At 38.2% G+C, this 20,982-nt stretch overlaps 3 protein-coding genes across 3 annotated transcripts; 2 read left to right on the top strand and 1 right to left on the bottom strand.

Moving 5' to 3' along the window:
- On the bottom strand, window positions 1–3,264 carry med20 (mediator complex subunit 20). The gene is made up of 4 exons (XM_028448058.1): window positions 3,019–3,264; window positions 1,730–1,875; window positions 374–627; window positions 1–301 (listed from the first exon to the last, which is right to left on the bottom strand). Exons 1-4 carry the CDS (start codon window positions 3,030–3,032, stop codon window positions 80–82), a joined length of 636 nt encoding a protein of 211 aa, XP_028303859.1. The 5' UTR covers window positions 3,033–3,264; the 3' UTR covers window positions 1–79.
- Window positions 3,265–3,277: 13 nt separating this feature from the next.
- On the top strand, window positions 3,278–10,713 carry bysl (bystin-like). The gene is made up of 7 exons (XM_028448057.1): window positions 3,278–3,678; window positions 5,691–5,841; window positions 5,928–6,066; window positions 6,272–6,405; window positions 6,523–6,683; window positions 9,868–9,970; window positions 10,114–10,713. Exons 1-7 carry the CDS (start codon window positions 3,420–3,422, stop codon window positions 10,466–10,468), a joined length of 1,302 nt encoding a protein of 433 aa, XP_028303858.1. The 5' UTR covers window positions 3,278–3,419; the 3' UTR covers window positions 10,469–10,713.
- A 2,143-nt stretch (window positions 10,714–12,856) lies between these two features.
- On the top strand, window positions 12,857–20,833 carry ccnd3 (cyclin D3). The gene is made up of 5 exons (XM_028445866.1): window positions 12,857–13,108; window positions 14,216–14,431; window positions 17,533–17,695; window positions 20,293–20,435; window positions 20,621–20,833. Exons 1-5 carry the CDS (start codon window positions 12,899–12,901, stop codon window positions 20,744–20,746), a joined length of 858 nt encoding a protein of 285 aa, XP_028301667.1. The 5' UTR covers window positions 12,857–12,898; the 3' UTR covers window positions 20,747–20,833.
- Window positions 20,834–20,982: the final 149 nt, after the last annotated feature.

Here is a 20,982-nt window from a genome sequence, read left to right as displayed (position 1 = left end):
GGCTCTTGCACAGATCCATGGGACCAGAAATAAAACAAAATCAATACAAACATTAAACAAACACATGTCCATTCCAAACTCAGCGCACATTACTTCCTGAGATTTGCAGCTTTCGGAGTTTGTTGAACAGCTCCAGATACTGAGTCATGGTGTCAACGCAGTCTGCCGGAGCGAAGAGCCCTTCAGGCTTGGCTGCAAACACAGACGGCAACTCTGGAACATTTGTGCCAAGAAATGACAGCATGAACTCTTTCATGAGGTTCCAGCAGTCTCCTGGGACAATGCAGGGACAGTACTCCACCTGAGGAGACACATAAGGGATTGTAGCAGTTAACCATTCTACCTTCTGCATCACCGATAGGATTTAACGTACCTCTACTGATATCCCTCTGGCACTGGAGCTCATTGTCACGGTGCCAACTTTGATCAGGAAGTCACAGTAGCGATATCTGGAGCCGCGACACTCTACTTTGTGGCCCTTGGCATTCTGGAAGTGACTCTTTAGCTTCACCATGAGGACGTCAAAGTTGGCGTCAGCAATCAGACAGGGTCCGCCCTCGAACAGCGCCATGCAGCTCAGGGGCGTCTCAGAGTTGTGCATCACATAGAGAAGCTTGGAGGGTTGGCCTGAAACAGACAAGATGAGTTCAATTAAGAATACAAAAATATAATTCCTCCATATTTAGAGTTTGGCCATGCAACCTTGTCAGCTTAATATAGTTACTGTAAACAGCAACAGAAAGTGTTAATATGTATCCCAAATCATGTGATGAATGGAAGAGATTAAGGAAACGTGATTAAAAAAAAAACGATTTATAGCACTGTATAAGTTATAACAGCAGCTGACTCAAAAATAGAACCCATTTAACTCAATTTCTTACCATTTCCTAAATACCTGATGAAGACACACTTATTGAAAGTTTCATGACATTAAAGGATTGATTATTATATTCCAAAAATCAGGACGTGCTACATTCTTGCTGCTTAATTCATATTTCTATTCAAAATAAAAAGTTACTCTTTATTTACTGTAAAATGTGTCAAATAATTTGAGACCCTTGAAGACAGACAGACCAACGAATGAATCAAATTGAGATGGTTGACAGGGTAATGATACAAGCCTGATGCATTGGGCAAAGCTTAAAGTTGAGGGGGGATAATGATATGGCCTGCTGAGATTTCATATTTGAATCCCATTAAAAAAAATAAAAAAAAATTCAAGATTTTTTAAAATAGGGCTTTCTTTTTCATAATGTATCGACCTCACAGACGCATGTAAGAATTTCCCAAAATATTTATTAAACAAACTCCTTACACTTGGAAAAAGCCTTCTCAGAAGAGTTTAGGCCTTTTGTATCTGTGACAGGTTGGCCAACTTTAAGATAAAATCCTAAAGTTGCTTTCATGACAATGTTACTTCTGTTAACACAAGCCAGAGAGACTCAAAAGCCACAATTAAGGAGATTGCAACTGTGGTGCTATCACTGAAAGATAGAAAGTGGAACCTACCAGAGAAAATAAACAGATCATTTTACAGTTGGGCCTAAGTATTAAGTAATTTTCTTCATTTTGTCACAATATATTTTCAGGGTAAGTAAGGTTCTCCAGATCATTTTTATTCTTTACTATGTAAAGCTTAACTGATACCACTGAACAGATGTAAACATACATTTAAGATCATTTGTAGTTCCAGATGATTATGTGATGCATAAGGAAGTTTCCACATTACCGCTGGCATTTCCTGTGGCATGGTACGTCTCACAGTCCACACAGAAGCTGCCGTGCTTCACAGCCCCCAGCTGCTCCAGTTTCTTATGCACGATGTCCACTGTCTGCTGGACACTCTTCCCCTCTGCCACAGGCACGTGGCACACACTGCATGACACAAAGTTAACATTAGAGCCAATGGAGGCATAACAAGCTTGTACTACAACGTAAATAATATTTACATCCCCAAGCCGTGTAAGTTAAAAAAAAGTAGTTAGTGGGATTATAATACAAAGTGGCTATTGATACGTTTCCGTATCAGTAGCCACACCCATAACAATATACTGATAGACTTTACTACTGCTTGCATGATGTTTTCCCCCCACTATTGTGTAACCAGTTGCCTAAGAAAAGGTTAGTGGATGAGTGTTACTGTTTTAGCAAACAAGGATATTATTTAATGAAATTTGTAAATATTGTCTTAGGTAACAAATTATTAGTACATGTATAAAAAACCTTTTCTACTTTTTGGTTATTAACTTAAAAAATAAAAAAAAAATTACTGCTTGTTTTGATCACGTTGAAAAAATGTTTTTTTTTTTTTTTTTAAGTGTTTATTTTCCATAGCCTCTAAGATAATTAAAAAAAATAGTTTAATACGGAACATACATGATAGCAATTACCGACTTCTCCATCAATGAATGACAAACAAACAAACAAATTAAACATGTGTATATATTATCTGTTAGTTTTAATGAAGTAATTTGTTTTAACTGTTAAACCATAAATATAATATATACAATCACGTTACATTATATGTACATATACTCATATAAGTACACAAAAAATTATAAATGGGCCACACATAAACCCAAAACATACAAAGAATACAAATATACATTCGATTTAACTGAAAAACACAACAATGATATACAATCTAGGAATAATTCTGAAAACGCATAACATTTAAATATGCCCTATATCATAAGTGTATATAGGCCTATATACAACAAAGAATAAAGAACAAAGTAAATTAATTCATTTGTTTTGAAATTAATTGAGGAAAACAATTGTTCCTGAGTTTACTTTAATGTCAAACAGACCAGTAAACCGTGGAGCTACACTGACAGGAGAACCAGCTGTTAGATGGTTTATCATACATACATGTTCTTGTTGGGGGTTTAAACCCATAATAAACGACAGTAGCCTCCAATGTTCAATAGAAGAACAAGGCTAAGCGTTTAAAGTAACATTTAAGATCCTTAAGGTAGTTTTTAGAAGTAAGAATTAACAAAGCAGAAATAAACTTACCATGTAACCCCCATTATAGATTTACATCAAGTTGTGATACAGTTCACAAGTTCTTCCGGGTGACAAATTTGTTTTCCGGTGCAGACAAAAAAAAGTCAAGTTATATGTATTATTATCATTTACCTTATTATCTATTGTATATTGTGTTTGTTTTTTATTTACGGTTATTTTGTTTATAAATGAACACTTCAGCTTTTTATTGAAAAGAAACGTAATAAATGTTTGGTTTTTTGTTTTCGTTGCAGACCAGTGGATATGACGTAACATCCTGTCGTCACTTCCTCTATCCGGTGCCTCCCCACGTGTGGAGCGTAGTGTTTACTGTCCTCTCCGGGCTGTAAAGTTCTTCATGTGATTACAAACCCTGATATAAGAGTCTCAGACGGTGTCCAGCCGCACTCATGCCCAAAGTGAAACGGTCCAAAGCAGGAGGAGGAGAGAGGAGCGGGCCGCTGGCTGACCAGATCCTGGAGGAGGACACGATCCGATCCCGAGGCCGAATGAAGAGTAGAGACAGCCGTGCAGAAAACGAGGATAAGTATGTGGACGAACGCCTGTCCAGGAAAATCCTGCTGCAGGCCCGCATCCAGCAGGAGGAGTTACAGACGGAGTATGGACTGGAACCGGAGAAAAAGAAGAAGCCCCCCGTCACTGTCCTCGGTAAGCCTGGGGTTCAGAGGAGGCTGATCAAAACATGCAAGATAGGGACATTAGTAGATTAGTCTACCCCTTTCCGCTCAGATAAATTGCAAAAATCGAGCAGGAAACAGAAAACAAAAGGAATTAAAAAAAAACAACTCTGTGTACAAGGAAACTCCAACAGAGAAAAACAATCAGATGTTCAAAATAATATATAAGATCCATCTACACTCATAATTGTACAATATCTGCTCTAAAAGGAGTGGGAAGAAGAAAGACTTATTGAATCCCAACCCCATTCCTTAATCTTACATTTTTCATCATATTACTTCTGTTTCAACTTCTAGAAATACACAATGAGTGCTAAATAGAATAGGGTAAAAAAAAAAAACCTGACTGACTAATAATCAGTAACTTAAGATATTCAATGCAAAATGCCAACAATAGTAATCAATTCACATTAAATTTGCATGTAAAGTGACGTGGATTATTCTGACTGCTCCTTTTTAATAATTTATATCTCATATAAAGATGTATGAGAGCAGCATTAATGTCATCGTATTTCAAATTCTCCTCAGGAATCAGTGGTTTACTGAATCTGATCAGGTTTATTGATTAAGTTTTGATGAACTTGATTTAAATTATGAAAATTTAAATGATGACACAATTCCAGACCGTAATTATTAAATAATAACAAATGGACGCAAGGATGCATCAGTTATTTCACCACTAGGGGCCAGAATATTTTACAGTATCAAAAGCTATAATTAACCTACGATGTTTCAGACTCTACAATCCCTGACATCGATGGTATCAACTTTTCTCATAGATCTGCTGTAGCTCTGATAAGATGTTGTTCAACACTCTGAGCAGATTAAGCTGGGTTTAGGAGTCACTGATGATTTGCGTAGTTTTTTTGCAGTTTAGACGGTGTTTCGGGTGGTTTAGGCTGTGTTTAATGCAGCCAGGATGGGAGGGGGGGCGGGCGGAGCACCTACTGAGCGGTCCCCGGAAACACGATGTCTCACGATCATGGCATTTCACACAGTTTTATTGGTCGATTCCGTGATTCCTTCCGCAATTCCATTAACGTCGATTTCATAGGGCCCTAAATAATAATGTATGGTTGTCACAAAACTAGGGGCGTACCGATCCGATATTGATATTAGATTTCGGTCCGATATCAGCCAGAAAACGAATTTCGGATTTTATCGGACTGCATCTAAAATCTCTAATATATATTATATTTATTCAATTGTAGAATACTGTAGATATTATGCTGAAGGTTAAAATGTATGTAACCAATTGGTTAATAATAAATGGGTCAGTTTTTCTCATACATACTGTTGCTGACTATTGTTCTCTGTTTGAGTAACATCACTTGATCAAGCCTTTTCTAACATTCCACACTACAAAATAAGTAATAAAAGTATGTATTTTCCATGCAGGTATCGAATCGATATCGGTATCGGCCAACACTCGAAGTGAAAAAGTTGTATCGGGACATCCCGACACAAAATCCCACTGCACACTGTTCTAACTGATGACATCATCACTGTAGAGCTAGGACTGATGACATCATCACTGAGTCATTTCGACTCAGGAGGTGGGGGTGGGGCATCCAAACAAATCTGACATTGCACACCCTTGAACCAAGCAGCAGCCATGTTGAAACTCTCGGGTCAGTCTGATCCTGATGCACAGAGATATTTGAGGAACATACAGACGCACAGACAGATTCCTTGCTTTTATAGAGATTAAACTTCAGATCATAACTGATTATCTGGGGAAAAAACAGAATTGTCATACATACATACTGTACACACACACACACACACACACACACACACACACACACACACACACACACACACACACACACACACACTAACTGTGTTGGCCTTAAACACTCCCTGAATTAAACAAAATGTTGCTATTTCATCATTGCAGCCCCAGTGTTAAGCTCCTGCAGGATTCTCTGTGCATGTTTTGTTCTTTCTTCTGTTGTATTTATTTGCTTCACTGTATTTTAGGCTCGGGCTCTCAGGATGCAGACTCAGATGAGGAATGGCCAGCACTGGGAGCAACAGCTGATGAAGAAGCAGAGTGTGATGCAGACATTGTCGTTGATCCTGAAGATGAAAAGGCCATAGAGATGTTCATGAATACCAATCCGCCAATGAGGCAAAGCAGAGCAGGAACTTTCCAATTTTCCAAAACATTCAGATTTAAGTAAATAATGATAGCGTTTCTGTTTGTACTTTCTACAGGCGAACATTAGCTGACATCATTATGGAGAAAATCACAGAGAAGCAGACAGAAGTAGGAACCATGATGTCTGAGTTGTCCGGGCGTCCAATGCCACAACTGGACCCGAGAATCATAGAAGTCTACAAAGGTGTGAATAAGGTAAACCATTATAAACAATATAGTCTATTTGTGAATGTATCTGTGGGTGCTTCTTCCTAATAGTCTGAGGTTAGATTTCCAGAAAGTACCAACAGCAATAGCCATGATATAACATCTTCATTATTGTAACTATCACTGGTTTTGAACAGAAGTAGTGACGTGACGTAACTATTGTTTTTTTTTTTTCTTTTTTTTTCTCGTATAGGTTCTGTCCAGATATCGCAGTGGTAAACTGCCAAAGGCTTTCAAAATAATTCCTGCTTTGTCAAACTGGGAGCAGGTTTTGTATTTGACTGAACCTGAGACGTGGACTGCGGCGGCCATGTACCAAGCAACCAGGTGACGACTTTCTTTCTAAATATTATGTTTCATGTTGATTGAAAAGCTCAACAACATGTGATTAGGTTAGTAATGTACTGGGGATGTTTGTGTTTATTTTTCATGTTTTGGTTCCAGAATATTTTCCTCTAATCTGAAAGAGCGAATGGCCCAGCGTTTTTACAACTTGGTGCTGCTTCCACGAATTCGAGACGACATCGCCGAGTATAAGCGGCTGAACTTTCACCTCTACAGCGCCTTGAAAAAGGCTCTGTTTAAACCAGGGGCTTGGTTTAAAGGTGGGTCCACAACCTGAACACAATGGTTTTCAGATAATGATGCATTAAGAGGAGTTCATATCAGAGCTTATTCAAAATTACCCAGACAGGGCACCAGCAACAAAATAAGAAAAAACTTATTTTGTGACGTATTGGACGCTATTTTTTTTCATTGAAAGTTGAGTGTGTGGCCAATGTGGCGGTGCGCTTTATGTGTGAATTTTTCAGTCAGTTGCACACGTGTCCAGTGAAAACGGGTGTCGGGACGCAGAATATTACTGACAGTCCCCTCTACAGCGGAATGAATTATTTGTAACAGACACTGAACATCACGGTGAACTGAACGTTCAAAAACGAGCTTAGGATAATGTGGGGAAAGTGATGCGCTCACTGCTTTGATAGGCCTGAGGCGTCATGGTCTGCAGGACTGCGTCCAATTGTGGAGGGAAGTTTCTTGGGAACGAGTGACAGCAGAAGTCATAAATCTGTTGAAAATTGTTTTTATTTATATATAAAATAAGGTTGCTGATTGTTAAAATAAAATTCAAATACCGGTAATACATTTAAGTTTGTGGAGCGGGGAGTGGTGCTGGCTTCTATGCATTTACGGTGAGAAGAGCTAATAAACAGTACAATAAGGTTTAAAATGTAAGATATCTCAGCCAGTTTATCAGGAACGATCGCACACATGACTCTCAGGCTGCCAGCTGACGTAACTGACACACACAGAGATAATAATAATAATTACTGCTTCCAGTAAAAAGTGATCATAAGAAGCTGTAAATGGACTGATAGGCAGACGCGGGGCAGTGAGGAGGAGACTTTATGTGGAGATAGAAACTGGTTCATTGAAACTGATCAAAATACGTAGAAATACACCAAAACCTCAATTTTCAGGAGTGCAGCAGCCCGCCTACCTGTCTATTCTGATCTGCCGAGTATTTTGAAGGGCACCCTCATCAGCCAATAGCGTACGGCCCAATTCATGGAGTGGCTTTTACGTGGATTTTTCTTGGAAAATTGCTAAATCATTGGAATGCGGCCAATACAGCTGTGCGTTCAATAGCCCGGAAAATACGGTACTTTGAAATCCTTGAGTTGAAGCTAGTAGGGCAAATATTCACTTATACACTTAGCTGCTGTTAAATAGCAGGCAGAGTCAAGGGTGACGTCATGCAAAAATATGCAATCACTGCTAATGAAAAGCATATTAAATTATGGCTGTTTTGCTTAGACTAATTCACCTGAATTTATGAAATCCACTATTAACCTATAAGAGATTTTTGGCAGCCATTTTTAACTACAAAATCAAATAAACAGTGTCAAATTATTGTCATATAGAATTACCAGTACTAAAAAATCTCACCGTCTGCTGTGTAAATGTGTAGGGTTGGTGCTGACTCATTAATAAAGCATACATTTTAACTAATTTATATAAGTTTTTTTTTTTTTTTAATAAATTGGTAAAATTTGTAAAGGTTTACTGCTATTTAACCACCCTTTGACCTACAGCAGGAGTGTCAAAGTCACTCAAACTGAAACTTGCATCAAACATTATTCTAGAAGTGTCAAGTTCCACCTGGTTTGATTATAATTGCAGGACGACAACAACAAAACTCCTGCTTAGGCTGGCCAACCAAACATGGAATACACACACATGCACAATGCTGCAACATCAATATCAACAATACAGTGTATATATGTAAAAAATTACCAATAGATCAAAGTGAACTTGCTCTAAAAGAAAAGTTTTAAAGTCACAGACATCTAAAACAGAAATTTGATGTTGTTTATGTGTTCCTAGTAATATCCACTCCATGTAAAATAATTGTTGATGCTATAATTCACTGCATTTTGCCTTTAGTTTAGTATCTGTTATAGTTGCAGGGTTATTTTTAAAATTAGTTTTATGTTTAAACATTTATTTATGATGTGATTAAAAAACAGCTTTACTTCATTCAGCCCTTTTTCAAGCCCTGTGCCTTTTTTTTTGGTTACATTTGTTGACAGTTGTTTTTGTTTGTTTGAAATGGATAAATAAATATAAACCATCAAGTTCTGCTCAGATATCAGTCTCTAAATATCTAGTCAGAAATCCTAACAGATTTATCTACAGTTTTTTTTATATGTGGTTAAATCAAAGGCACTAAAATGATACAATTGCACCATTTTTGTTGAAAGAAATGCTAGGATTTAAAAGCTAAGTGGGACATGGTCCCTGAAATGAAAATGAAATTGACAGCCCTGACCTACATGCAGTATGAGATATGACCGCTAAGGGGCAGTGTTGTACACAAAACACTGCACTGTGGTGCATGTGGAAAGAAAGTATTTTATTCAGTTTATGCAGTTATTTGAATTTGTTGTATGGAGTTAGATGAGTACTTAGGTAAACATCTCTGACATTTAAATAATTGCATCCATTTTAAGATGTTTTCACACTATTTTATTGACTGTTATGTTTATAATACTTGTAAATACATCCTAAAAAACTATGCTGGGCTTAATGTTACTATTGCATCTAATGGTTCTCATAAAGTGATCACTGATTTTTAAACTCCACATGCTCAGTGAATGTGTGTGCCTGCAGTTATTCCTTGTCCTGGGTATATCCTGCCTCCTGCCAGTTAAGGCTCAAACATAGTCGGGCGGACCCCACGCACAATGGACTCAGCGCGGACTGTCCGCTCTCCTCAGAGCTTACATACTTGGGCGCACCACCGCTTAATGATTTTCATTTAAAATCCTAAATGTCCCATGACTGTAGTCCTTGTACTCATCTGCAAGTCTCTCCTCTAAACTCGTGTTCATCTCTCCTGCTCTGTTTCGCCAGGCGATGAAATGCAGGTCTGTGTTTCATTTAATGCGGGTCGATACAATGCCGAGCAGTGTTTTGTGTGACAATAACGACGCAGAGAAGTCAGCGCGGTCGTAAAAACTGAGCTTTTAATTGGCCTGGTGAACTCCTCATTGACTCCGTTTTGTGGGTGTCCGCTCGAGTATGTTTGGGTTTTTAACTGTAATCAGGATCAGGGTTGGACGTGTCCTTTCTTGATGAACTCCATCAAAGTTTTACAGTATTCATACTTCTAAACTAAACGAGAGCAACGATAGAAAGTAAACTTTCCTAGTTTGAACACCGCCTGCTCTTTATGGTGGAATGACCATGTTTTGTGTCCATGTTTCATTAAATAATGACCTGCAGGTATACTGATTCCTCTGTGTGAGTCTGGGACGTGCACTCTCAGGGAAGCCGTTATCATTGGGAGCATCCTCACCAAGTGCTCAATTCCCGTTCTGCACTCCAGGTGAGATTTCCCGTCAGACGCTCTGACCAAAAGCCAAATTTCCACAGAAGACCAATTTGTTCTTGAATGATTCACATTGTGTAACATGTACGTGTCACAGGAAGTTCACGGTTGTATAATGTATTGTTTTTTTGTCTTTTTAGCGCTGCGATGCTTAAGTTGGCAGAGATGGAGTACAACGGTGCCAACAGCATTTTCCTGCGCCTGCTGCTTGACAAGAAGTACGCCCTGCCTTTCCGTGTTCTGGATGCCTTGGTGGCTCACTTCCTGTCCTTCCGCAATGAAAAACGTGTTCTTCCTGTGCTGTGGCATCAGAGCTTGCTCTCCCTGGCTCAGCTCTACAAGGCTGACCTGGCCTCTGAACAGAAGATGGCACTGATGGAGCTGCTGAAGATACAAACGCATTCAAAAATCTCTGCAGAGATACGCAGAGAGCTGCAAAACTCAGAGTCAAGGGACATTGAGATCGGACTGCCAGTGACACTGGAAATGGACTGAGTCAGCCAGGAGGACTCGTGTGCCTCCCTGTTATTCATGATGAGGACATTTTGAAATCTTTGTCTTCATCCTGGCCAAGGGAAGGGCTAAAAAAGCACCTGTTATTTAAACTTCCCTGTTTGTAACAGTTCACACATTTACACTGATACATCCTAGTTCTTTGAAGCTAGGTCTGTGCTATTGGGTATTTCAATTTACATGTTTCTAAAACTCCTCAAATAAAAATATATGGTTTATAAAAGTTAGTCCCTGCTCACCTTCTTGAGTTCCGTGTTCTGTAGCTGCTCTGACTTCAGGATCCACCATTGGCTTTTAGGCCACATCGTAAATCAAGCATGAAAGCAATGACTTTGATTCTTTTGTATTTTTACATGTTCTCTGTGTGTGTATGTATGTAGTTTTTCTCTGGATATATTGAACTTGATATTTATCCTCACTTATTGACATATTTATTTAATGACGCCTAGCTGAAAAAAACATATTTCACTAGTTAAGACTTCTTTTGTCCCAATGTCATGATTAAACTAACCAGGATCACAGCTGTGAGGGATTGCTCTAATTTGAGTTGACTTATTATTAACAGTCACTCAAATTAGGTTAAATGTCTGACTTGCCTTGGTTATGCATATTTTCTTAGAACAGCAACATTTATATTAGTGTAGAAAACAATGAAAAGTTTAATCATGATATGTTTAACTTGAATTTAAATATAGATAGTTTATTGTATTATTACAACCATGTTGAATGTGGATCGATTCTAGGACCGTAACTGTTTCTGTTGTACATAAATGACTTGATTGGTGTATCTACAAAGTAAAAATGTATATTATTCGCTGACGACGTCACAATACTGGGCTCTGGCAAAGATTTACAGGTACTCGCTACCATTTTCACAGCAGAATTATAAAAGCTTAAAGAACGGTTCGATAGAAGTAAGTTGCCGATAAACATTAGGAAAAAAAGATGTTTTTTAGTAGGCATAATAGTGATGTACAACTTCAAATAGGAGATATAATGGCTTAGATTTATATAGCGCTTTTTTCAAGGAGACTCAAAGCGTGCACAGAAACCATTATTTATTCATATCAGTCATACCGGTGGTGGTAAGCTATAATGTAGCCACAGCTTCCCTGGGGCATACTGACGGAAGCATAGCTGCCATTACGGCCCCTCTGACCACTACCAATATTCACAATTCATACGAAGCAATGTGGGTAAAGTGCTCAAGGACACAATGACAATGACTCGGCTAGAGCGGGTTTCAAATCTCTCGTCCTTCGGTTATTGGACGACCCACTCTACCACTGAGCCACGGTCGCCCAGATCACAAGTAAATAGTATTTGCTGTAAAGTAGCCAAAAATGTTGCTATAAATGCAAGGTGTAGATATTTGCTGAACCAAAAAGCTCTCTTTATCTTGTTCTGTTCTCTAATCCTACCTTATATCAACTATTGCTGGGAGGTCTGGGGCAATACCTATAGCAGTCATCTGCAAATCTTATATAGACTTCCAAAAAAGGCCATTCGAATTGTGCACAATGTAGGCTATAGGGACCATACAAACTCACTGTTCTTAAGATCTAACACTAAAACTTGATGAGGCCAGATTTAACCAACTTCCTCTAAACATTCAACAAAAGTTCACTAATAGAGAGAAGAGAAACTACCTAAGGGGAACGCTTAATCTGAAGGTACAGTATACTCGTACTAGCCTGAAGAGTCAATGTATCACACGATAAGGTGTCAACCTATTGAATAGCTTAGATGAAAACCTGAATAGTGCTGCTAATCTGCAGAAATTCAAATAATATTATAAGAGAAGTGTTTTGGAGAAATATGCAAATGACATTTGACCATAGCTCTTTTTTTTACCTGTAGATAACCCTGTAATATTTGGAATTAGTATAAATGTTATATCATGAACACCAAGATAATATATGTATAAATGTTTGTAGATTGTGATAGATCTGTGTGATTTCAAAATGCTTAAATGCTTTTCTCTTGTTTATATTGCTATTATTAGTATGTTTGTAATGATAATTGAATATGGGGTATGCGTCTATAAGCTTGTATTTCTTCAGCCTACTCCTTTTGAGCTTTCATTACCGTGTAATGATGTATCTTGTGTTTTGTAAATATTATGAATGTAAATTCCTCACATCAACCAAACTAAACTAAAATTAAATAAATTACCACATAACATTTGAACGTTTAACTGGTAGGGTTGAAACAAAGTTCATTTATTTCTGAAAAATGTTTACAAATGTTTAAAATAAATAAAAAAAAAAAAAAAAAAAAGTTATTTAGTGTAGTGGTTTAAAGGAGTGGAAGTTGAGAAAGTGTATCCTAATAGTGTTAGCTAACGCGGTGGTTAGCCGCTAATGTTAGCAGCTAATGTTAGCCCATGGTTAATTGCATTAGCTAGAGAACATGGACAGCTTTGCACCGGACTCAATAAGTTATGATCACAATGATAATGACCTAGACGTGATACATCGGTCGGGCAAAGACCCTGCATTGACCGGGGACCTCAGGGTGCTGCATAACCTGCGGGCCTCGGAGGGAAGGAGCACCCTGAGAGGGAAGCAGGGGGACATCCAGCCGATGTCGTTGGGGATACTGACAAGATGGATGTTTCAGGTGGCCATGTCTCATTTGACTCATTTATACAGGAGGACCTGGGCAATTTATCAAGATTTCTATTTTGACGATGAAGAAAATGACAATATTTTATTTTATAGCTTATTTTGTATTATAAACTACTAATTTTAGGAGTTGCTGCTTTAATTACTTCTCAAAACAGCATGAAAAGCATGGTTTACTCTGCCGAAATTAGTCAGAGAAACCATTAGGCATTTTCTAATGGTTCGGTTTGTTTTTCTAATGGATTCTTTTATCTCGTACAAAACTCCCTTTTAACAGGAAGAAATCTCCAGCAGAACCAGGCCCAGACTGGTTAAACAGTAATTACACCACAAAACCACTCTTGTAAACCATGTATTTGGATTTGAAGAAGTGTTGTTGATTGATTCTTGACCAACTCTGGATAATTTAGTCAAAGTATTTCAATTTGGCATGTTTGGTTGTAAAAATGTTAGAGTGACTGCCCTCTCTGGGTTGAAACCCAGCTGTTACAGTCGAATGTTGCTATTGGCTGAGAATGGAGGTTTGTGACGTTTTGGTGTCTTCTTATTTCACGAATCAGCACTGTTAGTCCCTGCCCTTCTATAAAAACTAGCATCTGTGGCGAGTATAGGTTGGGTTGAGAGAATTGTGAATAGAGAGGTTGTATAGTGAGTATTGAGTAGGTAGTTAGCAGCATAGATTGATCTTTGGAGATTTTATAATATAGAATGGGTGTGTCTTTAGTTCTCCAGGAGGCCCGCCCATAATCAAGGCATTTTTTAAAAATTTCCAGCCAAGACATAGGTCAGCTAAAAACTCAGGGTTTAGTTACTCTTTAAGTTTTCAAGCAACTCTAAAATCTTTCATAATCAAGGATTGAAATAAATTCCATGAAGCTATTTTTGTAGTCAAATAAACCTCTTATTCGATTCAATTCCATGAATTGTTCCATCCCTTGTGAAGTCATTATAGTGATTAGAGTTCATCTGAACTTTATTATATATGTCGTGACAATATGAAACTGTAAATATTTGCAACAATCAAAGATGTACAATAGTCAGACCATCTTTAAGATCAAATTCATTGACCTTTGGAGCTAACAATGATGCACTTGTGTGGCAGGTGTGTGAGGAGCAGAAATGTGAGAAAGAAGTATTTCCACAAGCCGTACAGTACCTGGACTTGTATCTGAACCAGTTTGCTGTGGAGAAGTCCAACATGCAGCTTCTGGGAGCAGTTTGTCTGTTTCTAGCCTCCAAAATGAGAGAAGTTGTTCCTTTGACCACCAGCAAGCTCTGCATCTACACAGACTACTCAGTCTCCATCTCAGATATTCTGGTAAGTCCATTTTCTCACAATAAACATTGAAACAAGGATAAATTAAGTGAAATGATCGGGGAGTAGTGATCTTTGGTTGTGTCTAGTAACACATTTGCATTATATTTCTGCTAGCACCTTGTAAACTGCAGAATGACATGTAGCGCCTTAGGAAGAGATAAGAATCAGACTCCAGAAAGCATAAGATCAGATGAGAAGGGATAGCCTTAAAGAATACAACCACGTGAAAATGTGTAGAACCTCAGCAGACAAAATGAGTTCTATTTTCATGTAAGTTTAACTTTTTATAACGTTCAGGTAACTTAAAGGCAGGGTAGGTAATTTTGAAAAGCTAGCTTGATTTTGAATGTAGCATCCTCCGAGGGCTCCGCCATTAAAGCTGATATCCGGAGTTTCTGAGAAACATCTCGATGTCCCGCCCTAAATAGCCTCGCTTCCTCCCACTGCCTCTCCCAATCTACCAGAAGCCACACCTCTACTTTTCTGCACGCGCATCGCGGAACATAACAAGGTTGCATCGGGTCACATTGATATATGTCTATGGGTCAGGTAAGAGGAAAAATCATATTTACCTGTTTGCTGTTGTGACGCGGCCTTGTTTCCATGCACAGTTCTACATTCACTTTGATTGACAGTCTCAAAAACAGGAAGTCGAAGCCTATTGGCTGGGCACACTTGGCGATTGTTTCCATTTGTATAGGGGTCTATAGAACGAAGGAGGGACTTATATACATTAATGTATATGAATGACCACTGGCAGTAGACCATAATAAAAGACTAGTTAGGTATTTTTTCGCATTTCAAAAGAATGATACATAAACATAGATTTCTCAGAAACTCCGGATATCAGCTTTAAGGTAAGGTTTGGTTAAAAAAAATTAAAAAATTTTTCATCGGTCAACGTTTTTACAGGTTTACAGCCGCTACAGATGACAGATTTTCTTCGTTTTTTTTTTTTTCAGAGCACACAATATCTTAATTTTTAGGACATAAAGACAATTTAAACAAAAAATGACCTACCCTACCTTTAATTGATTACAAACTAAATTACAATTTTCAGTTCTCCTCGGTCACTATTGAGTTGATTTTGTTGGAGATGTGAAGTAATCAGATCGCACAAAGGTTGTAAAGCAGATCTTCCCTCTGTGTATACTGTGTGATGACTGTTTAAGGAGCTATTGGTTATATGGTTAACCCTATCTATAATTTTAAAGAGCTTTAATTTACTACATAATGAGTGTTAACACATACTTAAGACATTCTTGCCATTTTTTGGATTCCTTTAAACCGGAGATGAACACAGGCAGAGAGCGCAAACCTCCGCCAAGTGCCACGTCTAATCTTTGACAAATATTCACACTTCTCTGTATCAATGATCCTGATCATGGTACTATGATCATTCACATTTTAAAGGCTTGGAAGTTTCTATCCCCATAAATATCAATTTTGTAGGTTCAAATGTATGGGCACCAACATTTATTGTTTTAAGATCGCAATGAAATGCAAGATCCAAATCTGATCTGGATGAAACTACGTGGGGGTAAAATTTCATCAATGATGAGAAACTGATCCAGGATCAGTATATTGATCCGGATCCCTTACAATATTCAGTGGAATTGTCCGTGGTGTAAGGTTTACCTTTTCTTAAAAAAAAAAAAATCTAAATCTGTTTACTACTTTTGATGTAATCCTGCTAGCAGACAATCAAGACATAATAAATAAACTTCATGTGCATTCTTAAAGGGTTCAATGAATTAAATGCAATGGCAGAACAAATGTTGTCTTTTAAAGCATCACCATATTGGTTAATTTATTACATGTATCTATTTTTCATCTATCTACGGTACATAGTGTACATGAAAGCAACATTTCCAAGAGACAATGCGGAGGAAGACTTGACTCAGAGTTGACTGCCATCAGTGAAAGGAGATGTTTAATGCATTAAATATTAATATTCATGAAGGAAGATCTCAATGATGCAGCCCAAATCTAAAGCAGCATGACTAAAATAAGTTTAAGTTTAGGATAATCTGAGCACGTCTTAACTATACGTCCTCTCATAAAGGATTTCATATAGTTTTAAAGCTTTTTCTATTCAGACTAAACAAGTACCGTACATTAAAGGTAGGGTAGGCCATTTTCAAAAGCTAGCATGATTTTGAATGTAGCCTCCCTGATGGCTCCGCCTTTACCCCTCCCCTCTGTGCTCCGTCTCACTCGCATGCACACGCACAGCTGCTGCAGAAGAGGAGCTCAGCTCATTGCTTGTATTGTGTAGAAACTCATGTCTCATTCAGCAGTAATTAAACAATAAACTTTACCATCATATATGTTAAAAAACATGACCAAAAACTCTGTTTTAACTCTGTCAGCGGTGACGCGCTTTCAGTGTGAGCTCGTGCATGCGTGGGGTCGAGAACGAGCAGGGAGACAGAGAGACGTGATTGGTTAAAAAAAAAAAAACGTTTCGTTATTACAGATTTACAGATTTTCTCCGTTCCTTTTTCAGAGCACATAACATCTTAATTTCTGTCAGGACATAAAGACAATTTCAACCAAAAACTTAAAAAGTGCATCTGGCGGAAATCGCCTAGCCTAGCTTTTACTCAACTCAAATTATTGGACATGTTGATGTCAGTGAATCAGTGAATCGTGATTTTGGCCATAGATGGTGCAAGTTAATGCTTTAAGTCATCATTTCCTCAATAAACTTTTATTGCTTTTCCTTAAAAATGTTGGATATGAATAGCACTCTCCTACCAAAAATATCTCAGGGTTTATCTTGGTATAAATAGCTTTCTTTAAATGCCAGTGTTTATGACTTTTCTCCAAAGTCATTGAGGAAGAACACATGCCTTTGTGCGGACCGTTTCAGATGAGGAATTCAGGTGTTTTCACAGCTTATTTGGTTTAGTCTCGGCCTCCCTAAGGCATGCTGGTATGCATGGCAAACAAGATTTAGACTCTCAGGAGGAACTCTATGTTGTTTCAGCCAAGGCTGAGAGTACCAGCACTCATGGCCACGTTGGTATGAGTGTCCCTGTGGTAGGATTTTGATGGTGGATTGGTTCTGAGGAATGTGTATGTTGTCTGTGTTACAGCACTGGGAGGTGATAGTGGTTTCTAGGTTGGACTGGTGTCTGGCCTCTGTGGTGCCTTCTGACTTCCTGGAGCCAATTCTTCATACCCTCCCCTTTGTTCAGTCCCAGCACCATCAAATTATACGACGGCATGTTCACGCCTACATTGTTGTGGCAGCTTTGGGTAAGTTATGTAATGGAGTTAACGACAAATGAATGGTTTTCTCAATTAAGTGGGAGATTTTTATTCAACTTTGAGTCATATTGATCCCTAAAGAATATACAAATAGTATTTCTAAACAAGAGACAGAATAATTGAAAGACACAAACATTTCTGTTATTATAGTATTATTACAGTGTCATACACTTGAGGTTCTTTTAAGTTTATTAAAACTTGCAAAAAATGTGTTTGTAGGTGTTAACTTTGTCCCATGCAAGCCCTATTTCTCAAACAATGATGGCAACATTTGATACCTCAATTGTAATAAATAGTTTAGATTTAGAATATAAATATAAATGAACACTATTTAATTGGAAATTCATAAATGTTGCGGTGTAGAATTTAGATCCAGAGGAGACACATTTGCATTAGACTAGAGTACACGTGACTTTATTACAGATATTAAAAATACATTTTATTGAAACAGATGAAAATAATAAGTGTAACTTGTGAACTACATAAATTTCCTAGTTTGTATTTCTTATTAATGTTTTCATCTGTAATAAATGTAATGATTTATGGACATGAAATGATGTTCTAAACGATGAACAAAGGGCACAAAGCAGCACTGACTTTCATCTCGATGTGTCAGCAGTTCATTTTGGAGACTGAGCTGAGTTTGTGTAATCCTGCTTTGTCTGCAGTGAAAGACTCACATTTGACCATTCAGCTGGCTCATTTCCCACGACTCTCTGTGATGTTTCCCGAGGCAACGTGTTACGTGGATACGAACGGCCAGTGTAGTCGCAAACACACTATAACATTACAGCTCTTAAAATTAAGATGGTTTCCAGTTCTCTAGTCTGTAACTCATCCAAAACAACATCAAATAGGGACTGAATGTCAGACTTTTGTGCCTCTCGAGCCTGAAGCCATTGACGTATCAGATGATCAGATTTTTTGAAGTGTGTGCCTTTCAGCACATGGCTTTGTCCATCAGGGTGTGTCTGCTTTGGTTGGGTCTATTATTCAACTTGCGTAGGCTTTCCATCTGTTGTCTGTGTTAAGTAATTATGAACACAGTACATGTCATCCTATCTTATCTGCAGGGGTGGGACACAGTGAAGTAAGTACACATATGGATTTCTTTTCAACATACCAGTGAGAACATTTTGCATATATTACAAACATATAACTCACCATTTTCAGGCTTTCTATACAATTAGACTGGTCCAACTGGTCATTGTGTTGGCCCTGCAACAGACTGGCATTCTCCCAGCTTTTGAATAGGCACCATGACTTGTTGTAGAGCATAATAAAGTCGGTAGAGAAGATAAATGGAATTAATTATAGGAGATAGAAAGATTTAGAGTATTTTTAAAGAAAATGGAGCAGACTGAAGTATAAATAGCAATGATAATATTAACATTATAGCTGCTGCACAGCAATGGTCAGGGCCAGGCCATTTTAGGCAAAAATAGGAGATTCTGAGCAACAAGCAGATTGTGGAATGACGAAAAAAGGTGGCATCCTTAAGTGGATTTGACCTCATTTGAGGCTCGAACTCACAATTTTTGGCAAGTCAACAAATTACGCAAACAAACAAAAAATCACACAAATCACACAAATCATCCAACAATTTCATGATGGAACATCGTCTATGTCACTTAGCTAATTAGCCCATGGAAATGTCACATGTAGCGTCACTACCTGTGGTCAAGACAGCAGCTGTTAGCATTTAATGAACATTGCAAATGTATTTAGCAAGAATCTGTAAGTGTATATAAACAAAACAAACATTTTGATGTAATGTAGACTCAGTTTTTGATGAATCCAAAATCTGTGTGGATCATTTGTGTAGGACAGTCTGAAGATGAGCTGGAGCAAGTTTAGTGTCAATGGGGTCGACCGTGGATCAATGGTAGAGTGGGACTTCCAATAACCGAAGGGTTGGGGGTTCGAATCTGGCTCTTTCCTGGACTTAGATAGACTAGTCATGGATAGACTATCATATCAATATCAAGTAATTGTCATTATGTTCTTGGTCAAGGCACTTTACCCACATTGCCTCGTATGAATGGGTATGAATTGTGCATGATGGTAGTGGTCAGAGGGGCTGTAGGTGTGAAATGGCAGCCACGCTTCTGTACCACCACTGGTATGACTGGTGTGAATAAATAATGGGTTCTGTAACTTCTGTAATGCTCTTTGAGTTTCCTCGAAAAAAAGGGCTTTAAAAATCCAAACAATTATTGTCAATTGAGCAGAATTTGTTGGAGGAGATAGGTTAATTATATTTTACACCAATATAAATGATAATGAATCAAAAACTATGGAAGGAGATGGATCACACAAGTGGGAATGTGACAGAAATGAGATCTAAGGCTGTTAATGTGAGTGATCCTTATGGCTGATCAGCCAACCACATGACTAAAAAGGAACCAGATTACACAAATGATGAGGAACATTCAGACTTCTCTTATTCTGACTAGCCTAAAGAGGAAACAAAGATTGTTTTATTTTCTTTGAATAAGTGAGGTTAATAGATAATCGTTTAAAGGTTGATCAGTATTTGTACTTCTGTTGAAGTGGGAAATGTATGTGCTTTTGTTTCTACCCAGAATGCAGTTTGTCCCTCTTCTTCCCTTCCACTGTTGCGTGTGCCTGTGTGAGCATCGCCGTGCAGAAGCTCAACTTGTTTGACTCGACCGTCTCCTCAGATTCAATCATCACTTTCTTAGGCAAACTTCTGGCCACCAATCCGGTAAGGGTAATGTTTAACTGATAAAGATAATATTTTGCCTGTTTGCCCTGTGGTTAACGAGAGCAACTCCCAATGTTTGTGATCCTTGTTTGGAAGCACCTTATCAAAGAGGCTCAAAGTACAACATGTTGAAAAAGCGTCTGACTATGGACTGATTTTTATCCCTCTCATATGAACCTGAACAGCACACGATTCTCCAGTGCCGCGATCAGCTCTGGAGTGCCGCGGAGCACACCCTGCCCTCCTGTTTGCAGCTGGAAACACTTCAGGGATCAGATCCAAGTCTGCTGACAAGCAGGATGTTGGACTGACATTGGTGGAACCACCCAGTAAAGAAGTCAAGCAGCTAAAGCACTCCACCCTGTCATAAATATGTCAGATATAATGTTACTGTGCTAGGAAACAAAAGTTAAAATGAAATCCTGTTACATTAATCTAAACTATAGTTGAATCACACTATATATACATTTAGCAGAACATATGTAGGTTTGTGCATTTACATTATACTGTAACATTAGTACATGCCTTTCTGTTGTGTTGTTTCAAC

This window comes from Gouania willdenowi, chromosome 5 (genome assembly GCF_900634775.1).
Source record: "Gouania willdenowi chromosome 5, fGouWil2.1, whole genome shotgun sequence".
Lineage (NCBI taxonomy): Eukaryota > Metazoa > Chordata > Actinopteri > Blenniiformes > Gobiesocidae > Gouania > Gouania willdenowi.
Note: the sequence above shows the minus strand (reverse complement) of the source record. Positions and strands in the feature narration are given on the sequence as shown.

Coding starts and splice junctions, on each gene's coding strand:
- med20 (XM_028448058.1), bottom strand. Junction 628..1,729: donor TGCCACAGGAAATGCCAGCG/GTAATGTGGAAA, acceptor TGTCTGTTTCAG/GCCAACCCTCCAAGCTTCTC. Junction 302..373: donor CCAGAGGGATATCAGTAGAG/GTACGTTAAATC, acceptor GTGTCTCCTCAG/GTGGAGTACTGTCCCTGCAT.
- bysl (XM_028448057.1), top strand. CDS start 3,420: ATGCCCAAAGTGAAACGGTCCAAAGCAGGAGGAGGAGAGAGGAGCGGG. Junction 5,842..5,927: donor AATACCAATCCGCCAATGAG/GCAAAGCAGAGC, acceptor TACTTTCTACAG/GCGAACATTAGCTGACATCA. Junction 9,971..10,113: donor ATTCCCGTTCTGCACTCCAG/GTGAGATTTCCC, acceptor TTGTCTTTTTAG/CGCTGCGATGCTTAAGTTGG.
- ccnd3 (XM_028445866.1), top strand. CDS start 12,899: ATGGACAGCTTTGCACCGGACTCAATAAGTTATGATCACAATGATAAT. Junction 13,109..14,215: donor TGACAAGATGGATGTTTCAG/GTGGCCATGTCT, acceptor CTTGTGTGGCAG/GTGTGTGAGGAGCAGAAATG. Junction 20,436..20,620: donor AACTTCTGGCCACCAATCCG/GTAAGGGTAATG, acceptor GAACCTGAACAG/CACACGATTCTCCAGTGCCG.